At 42.6% G+C, this 8,646-nt stretch overlaps 1 protein-coding gene across 3 annotated transcripts in view; it reads right to left on the bottom strand.

Annotated features, from left to right (window-relative positions):
- Positions 1–2,993: 2,993 nt before the first annotated feature.
- Positions 2,994–8,646, bottom strand: part of SALL3 (spalt like transcription factor 3) — a 20,623-nt gene continuing 14,970 nt past the window's right edge. For 2 of the 3 annotated variants that reach the window (XM_048939053.1, XM_048939054.1), the window contains exons 2-4: positions 5,789–8,646; positions 5,232–5,572; positions 2,994–4,269 (exon numbers count right to left, since the gene is read on the bottom strand). The exon at positions 5,789–8,646 is cut by the window's right edge. In XM_048939053.1, coding sequence (XP_048795010.1) covers positions 3,838–4,269; positions 5,232–5,572; positions 5,789–8,646 — 3,631 coding nt within the window. In that variant the 3' untranslated portion in view covers positions 2,994–3,837. The remainder of the gene's footprint in view (positions 4,270–5,231; positions 5,573–5,788) is intronic. The other variant, XM_048939055.1, reaches the window with a different exon arrangement.

Here is an 8,646-nt window from a genome sequence, read left to right as displayed (position 1 = left end):
CATCTGTAATTCAGCAGACTTTGACTATTTTTACCTGTGTAACACATTTATCTATTCAAATTCTTTAACGTCTTCCTATAAGAACAAAAATACCCCACTGCTTACTTAAGGATAGATAGCATTGGTGGGGGAGGATGGGAAGGCAGAAAACTTTTCTCTGTGTTTTGAACAGTATTATAACTATCAGAGCCCTCTCTTTTTTTGCACGTCAGGATTTCTCTCAGCAAGGCTCAGAGATGTGCACGCAGGGACGTAAGCACAAGCAAAAACCTGTTGTTGAATCACCAGAGGAAACTCGCACCTTCTCTGAGTAGACCTTATAGAACAGAGTATTTTCATAGCAAGGCCACTAAAAGATAATTAAGTCAGATTTTTCTTTGCTTTTCTTTATTTTTTGTCCGTTTTAAATGAAGCAGGCATCCGTCACCAGATCATAGCAGCTTGAAGGCAGAGGTTTTTGCAGGAGATATTTAATCGTATGCCTATCCTCAAGAATGTAAAAGTTACATTTAAATTGGCATGAAAAAATAATTTGGTTAAAGTTAGGCATGCTTTGATGAATTGGGGTCTTGATAAAATAAAGAAAAAAGCCATAGGTTTCATTATACAGAATATGTCATTTGGAATGAATGGATGCGAGTTGTCAATTTGGTTCTTAATTTTGAATTTTTGGATTTGAACTTCTGACCAATTTGTTCTCAGATTTTATCATGCAGCACATAATGGATTTTAGGTAGATGTTTAAACAACGTGAAAATGAACCTTCTGCTGTAAACAGAGCATAAAAAGTGTGCAGAATGCAGTCAGTTTGAAGCAGTAGTACTTTCAAAGGCTGCTTTCCCTCCTCCAAGTTGTTTTTTCTTTGTTTGTTTGCTTTTTCCTTCTACTGTCTTGCATGAAATGCTCTGAGGATTTATTTTCATTGGAAAAGAGACTTGAATAATTCTACCCCTTTGCACCGCTAATATACATTAGAGCAGCATTTAAATACAAGGTGTCAACCTTATTCCAGTTTTCAGATGCAACGATTAGAAGCCATTGACACCAATCTACCACAAGTGACCTCATTCTCGTTATCTCACACTGTTATTAGAATAATCAAGGAACGCAATTCAGAAATAATATTACATCCTGCATTTTATTCAACTCCATATGACAAAAATAGTAACCTAGACTAAGACATCCATTTCAATCAGTAGGTGTGTCAAGCCAACAAGATTCAATAATAAAAAATATTGGATCTAAGTAACAATTCCCAGCTGGTTCAGGGAGGCTCCTAGCCCTACATGGTATCACAGTATAAAAATAGTGTCTCTCTTCACCATGCAGAGAGGAATGACCTAACCCTGAATACAAAATGGGCTCAGTCTTACTGTACCATCATCAACCATCTTATTTACAACACTTTACATCTTTCATCTTTTTTTTTTCTTTTTCTTTTTTTTTTCCGCCCTTTTTATTTCTTTTATTTTTTAAACCTTTTTTTTGTTTGTTTGTTTTTAACTTTTTTTTTTAACTTTTTTTTTTTTTTTTTTTTTAAGTTATACACATCCTTTAGGGAATAAAGATAACACTACATGGTACCAAATACTAACAGAAAAACTCACACCAAAAATGACACAGATAAATAAAAACATTCAATTGCTGAAATGCAGCAACATTAAGCCACCTCAGTTTTCTTTTTCAAAATGCTTGGAAACACCCCTAACCACTCACACACTGTGGCAAAAGAAAGATGTTATGTTGTAGAGGCATTATAGATACATAATTTTGTTTATATATAGATATGTATATCTATATATCTATCTCATCATTGTAAAAAATGGAGACGTATAGTTCATTGCTCATTTCCAGTAGAAACAAACAGCTAGTAAGTCTTTGAAACTCTTTGCACTCCATTACACGATGGCAGAAACAGACCATCCTCTTACAGTAAGCTTTTGTTGTGTAAGAAAGATTGTCTTATTTTTTCAGTCTCAAATGAGAAGACCTCACTGTCTGATTCACTCCGCAGGGGCATAAAACTCCTTGTGCTGTTACCCAGCTACCCATAACGTCCCTCAAGCAATTCTGCTGGACAGAAGTTCATAGTGTCAGACTCCACCACGCTTGTAATGCACAAAAATGAGGTAGTACACAAAATGTTTACTGTTCAAGTTTTGATCAAGCCCCAGTCTTCTCAGCATCCCCAGCCTGACTTATGAGTGGAACCATTCCCTTTATTTACTCAGTGTAATTGAAAGAATGCAATCAACATAAAATTATATTCGATTAATCAGAGTATATTGTGCTTCAGAGCGATCTGAGAAGATAATCAGTGAGAGTTGGAAATAAACACATAACATACTACAGCTCGTGCTGCCCTAAAGTTGTTATTTCTTTTTCCCCGCATTATTAGGCAGTCAACATCTTTCTGGTGGGTGTGTGTGAAAGATAGAACAGATCACAGTAAAATTAAACCTACGCAATGTTCTCTGTCATCTATCCTAGACTCGTATTAATATCACACTCCTAAGATAAATGCATCAGAATTCTGCTGGGGGTGGTCACGCTTTTAAGTGGGCTTTGTAGGAAAGTTAAATGAATCATTTCAATTTAAGAAATGGCAGGCCCATTTTTCCTAAGGATCTGACAGTTCTCTGCAGCTTTTCTGCTTAGTTAAGAGAGCTCTCATTGTTTGACCTTAAAACAAAACAAGAAAGTGTAACAGGGCTTCCCCCGTTATTCCTTAAGTCAAAGTACTATTTATAAAATAGTTTACATCTTAGTTCAGTTTCAAATTATAGACAAACCTCCCTAATACAAAATACTAAAAGTGCAATAGTATAAATTAAGAGTTTGCAACCACATTATACAAACATTACCTTTTTATTGTACAGCTTTGATAACATGAAGTATTTACTCACAACTGTTTATTACGTTGTGAATAATTTATGGTGCTAAGGTTTGTCTGTAACTTGTTTTCCAATCATTGAGCTAAAGTCCACACTACATTTTTTTTTTTTTTTTCATTTAATAGAACAACTGTCCACATAGCAGCTACAAATACTTAAATTAAAAAAAAAAGTTTGTTACTGACAGGTACTTGCACATGAAAAGCATGCTATCTTTCCCAATAAAACTTCACAATTTTGTCTGCATTAAAATAAACCACTTATTTATAGTAAAACAAGACTTCCTTTAAAAAAAAAAAAAGAAAAAGAAAAAGGGAGAGAGAGAGAGAGAGAGAAAAGAAAAGAAAAAGAAAGGTCACATAACCAGATGTATTTTGCAGTACAAGAGCTTCATTTAAATTTGGGGCTAGTATATTGTCTGTTACCCGCATAGTCTTAACATTATAAATACTACAGACAAGGATACTGTAATAATACACAGCATTGGGGTACTAAATCACTTATTTGAGATTAAGATTCCTAAAAACATAGTCCAAGTTGCTAACTAATTTGAACAAAACCAGCAAGTGTGACAGAATGCCATAGCGAAGCCCCCTCTCTCAGTTGATATTAAGGTTTCTAAGAAGAAAGTGGACGTAGACTAGCCTCTTTCTGTTTCTAATGAAGTTATCCAATGGTTTTTTTGTTTGTTTGTTTCTGTTAAATTAAATGGTTTCACAGTTCTCAATAACAGTCAAACTCACTGTTGAAAGAAGTACCATGCAGATCTTGCAAGACAACTTTTCAGCAGCCACAAAGTTGGGTATTTCTGCTACAGGTAAAATTTTAAGGGGAACCTATGCATTTAGGTCAGGAAACTAATGCTTAACTTCAAAAGCTGTACATGGAACAGGACAAGTGTTGCGTTGAGTAGTGGTCCAACAGTTATTCGTAACGAATGCTTTTAATTTATGCCAATCTCTTTATTATCCTCAATAAATCTGGTGAAAGGACGACTGGCTCCAGTTTCAGAACTTGCTTTGTCCAAACCAACAATGGGAGGGCTGCTGCCTGTGCGAGCTTTGTCCATGCCACTGGTAAGGTTGCTTAGAGGTGGGATGGCACCTCCACCAAGACTTACTGGAAGCTGGGGAATGCCTCCGTTCTGTATGACAGAAATCTCATTGTTCTTCATGGCAAGTCCATTTGTGATAGCTGCAGCATATTGGTTCCAAAAACTGGGGTCAACGTTCATGGCCCGAGCTGCCAAATCCTTCTGGAACATTTCAGAGAACTTCAGTGCATCACCACCCAGCAAAGCCATGGGGTTTTCCACGGAGAGGCGACGGCCACGGCGTGCAGGTGCATTATTCCACATGTGCGTTCCCATGTGAACCTGCAATGCAAATGGGACAAGAAACACCCTCACGTTAGCATCTTCCAGTTGAGTGGCTGGGCTGAGCCCCTTGCTTTTAAAAAAGGTCTTTTAATTCTGGTTTTAAAAAAAGTCTTTTAGTTCACATTGGAAACAAATCAATTCCAGTTAAGACACGGTTCTAAGGCCTGGTCAAGCTGTGCAAAGGAAAATCCAGCTCCGTAATAATCTTTCAGTGTAACCAAAAGAACAAAGCGTATGCATCCTTTTAGGTTTGGACAGTCTCGTATGCAAGCTGGAAATTCTTCATGGTGAAGATTACCAAGTGCTTTTACTCATACTAGGAGATGGCATTTTTTCTGCCCTTTCCCTTTCAACATCTTTTCTCTTAATATTTTATCTCACATCAAATGCATCAATCGTTTTGCTAAATATAATATTAAAAACAGGAACTTCAGGACAGTTAAAAGTGTATTCCCCAGGCTGTGTCCTGGTGGTTAACCAGACTGTGGGAATAGGAGGCACGAGTCCTGCAGTGACCTGCTGTAAATCAGTGGGAAACTGCTTTCTAGTCTGCAGTGCCCTCAAAGCAGAACAGAAAATGGAAATCTGTGACAGGCACACTAGTTGCTGAGATAGTTCTGCATTTCTGGTTCAGAGTGAGCTTATTTTTCAGTGCTGTTCCACAAGAACTGCCAGAGCATGCATACCAGCTGACTGTCTGTACATCATGATTGTCAGACAAAACACACTGTGTACGTGTGCATACACTCAGAAGCAGTTTTAAAGAGCACATCCTTGCACAGCCTCTTTTCGGTCCCTATCTTTAACACAGGAGAAGCATGAAACACACCGGCATACAACGAGCCTTGAATCTCCCTTTTTTCCTGTTTCTGGGACACACGTTCAGCCCTAAAATCGGCCAAGTTCAAGTACAGTACCTCAATCCCCCCAAGCCTTTACAGTTGCATTTGGCCTCTTACCTTAAGATTCCCCTTTGTGGTAAAAGCTCTACCACAGATTGTGCAACCAAACGGTTTTTCACCAGTATGGGTGCGCTCGTGTATCTGCAGTGCGCTTGCTGAGGAGAAGGTCTTCCCACAAGACTGACAGTTGTGCTGCTTGGGAGTGCGGCGAGGGGGGGGTGCCAGCATGGGGGTGATCCCCGGACTCATCACTGTCTGTGGTGCAGCAGGAACCTGGATTCCAGCTGGAAGCGAGGGAACCTCACCCAAAGAGATCGGCTTGCTGTGACCATTCACTTCCATTTTGATCATGGTAGGCGCTGTACTGGTGACCAGGCTAGGAGTACTTTGGCTGGGACCTAGAGTAAAGTTGGGTTCAAATAACTGAGAAGGCAGCTCTTTTAATTTGTGCGTCAGTAAGTGCTGTTTTAAATTACCCATAGTGGAACACCCACGATTGCAGACTGTACAAACAAATGGACGTTCTTTAGTATGGCTGCGGTAGTGAATTTCCAATGCACTCTTACAAGCAAAAGGCTTGCCACAGATATTACAAACAGTACTTTTAAACTTACCACGTTCTCTGTTCAGGAACAGCAGGCTAAAAGGAGCCTCCTCTTTGATGACCGGTCTTCCAGGGTTGGTGGATGTCAGATCTAACGCGCCTCCATTTTCAGTTGCAGGTGGTGGGCTGTCTGGTTTTTCAGTCTTTAATTGTATTTCTTGTGGTTCTTCCTGGTTGCTGAGACCTGGGGACTTTGATCTAAAACTTTCACTGTTACTATTTACAGGAGACAAAGCTTGCATGGAGGAAGAAGACTCTGACATTGCAGGGCTGCCTGCACTCTGGCTTTCGAGATCACCAACAGCCGATGAGGAGTCATTGCTCAAATGGTCACTTTCCCCTGATCCGTTTTCTATGGATTTTAAACTGGTCAGCTGCTGACAGTTCATGACAGAATCAATCATTTTCATTTGATTCTCCAAAGCAGCGATACTGGAGATCACAGAAGGCGGTGAGGAAGGACATGACCCAGAGTAAGAGATAAGGGGTTTTGCTGAGTCGCTTGCCATGTCCTTTAACTCTGGGTCCTCTTCCATAGAATTTTCATCAATGTCATCATCGAAGTTGCTCAACGTGTCAATGTTCTTCTCGTCATAGGAGAGTTCTGAGTCCATGGCATCCTGGAAGCCCTCTGGTAATGGCGTGTTAGGAATCTGCCCACCCATATGCATACGAATATGCTGCTGAAGAACAACTGCATTTGTAAATTTCTTCTGACAAATGGGACATGAGTGCTGTACTCTAAGTGGTGGCTTTGCTCGATGAACTCCAAAATGCGTTTTTAGATTGCCTTTGGTAGTAAAGGCACGTCCACAAATTTTGCATTTAAATGGTCTTTCTCCTGTATGTGTTCTGTAATGCATCTTGAGAGCACTCTGACAACTAAGCACACGGTGACAAATGACGCATTGATTTGGATCTGTCATCTTCTTATCAATGTTCTCTACTAGCTGCTGTAGTTTTGAGGTTTCTGATGTTTGCATAGAATCTAGCAGACCACCAAATGGAAACTTTGCCTTAAACTGGTCAGACATAGTTGGAAGCACAGGGTTTGGGAGGCTTGTCGAAACACTGCTGTCCGTAACAATGGTTGGAATTGAAGACGTGGAAGCTGTGGAAACTTGTCCACTTACAGAGTGGTCCCCAAGCCGCGTACTTGCGGGAGGCAGACTGATGGGTTCTGCCTTGGTCAGGGACGAGCTGCTCTGAACGGGCTGCGGGGATTCAGCAGACACTGGGACACCTGACTCAGATGTGTTGAGGCTTGGAGATAAGGAAGTGCATTCGCTGGAAGCAGGAGAAGGCCTCTGAGGTGACCTGCTCATGGGAGTGATGCTTGGAGAATCTCCGTAACTGTTCACACCAGGGATCGTGGGGGGCAGCTGGAGCCCAATGGAAGTTGGAATGGTCGGCAGAACAGGTTTGCTGTCTAACCACGTTGTGACCGGCTTTTCAGGGGGCAGCGACATCCCGTATGGGATACCAGAACAAGTGGGCACATTATCGAGGTATTCTGGAACAGGATAGGGATTCATCTGAATGTGGGGATATTTCTCTTTATGCCTCTGAAAATGAACTTTCAGGTTGCCTTTTGTGGAAAAGCGATTTCCACATATGTTGCATTTAAAAGGTCTTTCCCCTGTGTGCGAGCGGAGGTGGATTTGTAAAGCACTGTCACTTCCAAAGACCTTGGCACAAAATCGGCATTTGTGTTTAAAAAAGGGATCCTCGGAGCTTGACTTGGGCTCGAACACTGACACATTTGGTGGCTTCCCTTTGCGGTGCTTCATGAGGGCAGACAGAGGATCTAGTGCATTAGCTGTTGCTGCGATGCTAACAAGAGGATTAGGGAAGATCACACTATTTGAGGAAGTCTGAGGTAGAAGTGGGTTTGGCAGGTTAGAAATCGAGGCGAGGCTTCCATGTCCTATGGAAGGTGGAGTTGAAGCATTCTGGGGCTGCGAAGCACTGATACTCGTGTTTGACACTGAAACAGGTGTTACAGATGTAATCGCATTAGAAGAGCAGGGTACGCTAGATTCTGGAGGGGCAGAGGAGCCACTGCTGGATATATTGGGTGTGCTCGCTCCAGACGTAGGTCTTGAGACGTGCTGAGAGCCGTCGAAGGCAGGGGGCTGAGCACCAGCAGCCTGTCCCATGATGGCGGGAGGAAGGACGGCGGTGAGCTGGATGGCAGCGCTCGTGGCAAAGCCCTGCAGCTGGTTTGAGGCTTGCCCCACCACTCCTGGTGCAGCCACCACTGGGTTAAGGGCCGGCCGCAAGGGCTGCCGGTTCATCATGGCCACCTGGCTGCGGATCTGCTCAATCAGCTGCAGCTGGTGGATCTGCTGCTGCTGCAGGGCCATGAGCTGCTCCAGGATCATGGGGATGGCCACAGCCGTCACCCCGCTGCTGATGCTGGCGGAGGCGGCTGACCGTGCGCTCTGCGAGAACTGTGCGACCGCCACTTTAGTGCTCAGCAGAGTCTCCAATGTGACGTTCGTGTTTGGCATGGCATAGCTTGTCATAGGCGACGGTTCAGGGAGCTGAGGTAGAGGAGTAGCTGTGTTTGAGGTGCCTTGATTCTGGAAACTTTTCTCCGCAGTTTCTACCTCCATTGGCTCTTCTTCCTTTTCCGTGCTCTTCACTTCAGAGCTCTCGCTGTTTTCCGGCTGGACACCTTCCTCAGCAGCTTCACTCTCTGCCTGGTCACTGGGAGAGCTAGCAGGTGAGGGCTCGGGGAACTCCTCAGCGGGCGGCGGAGCTGCCTCATCTTCATTCACGATCAGCACCAGGGGGTTTTTTGTGCAGCTCTTCTTGTGCTCCAGGAAGTCCGTCCACTTGAAGAACTCCGCACAGCACTTCTCA

Source organism: Lagopus muta, chromosome 3 (assembly GCF_023343835.1).
Source record: "Lagopus muta isolate bLagMut1 chromosome 3, bLagMut1 primary, whole genome shotgun sequence".
NCBI lineage: Eukaryota > Metazoa > Chordata > Aves > Galliformes > Phasianidae > Lagopus > Lagopus muta.
The sequence above is the reverse complement of the archived record's forward strand: the minus strand, read 5'-3'. Positions and strand labels throughout refer to the sequence as shown.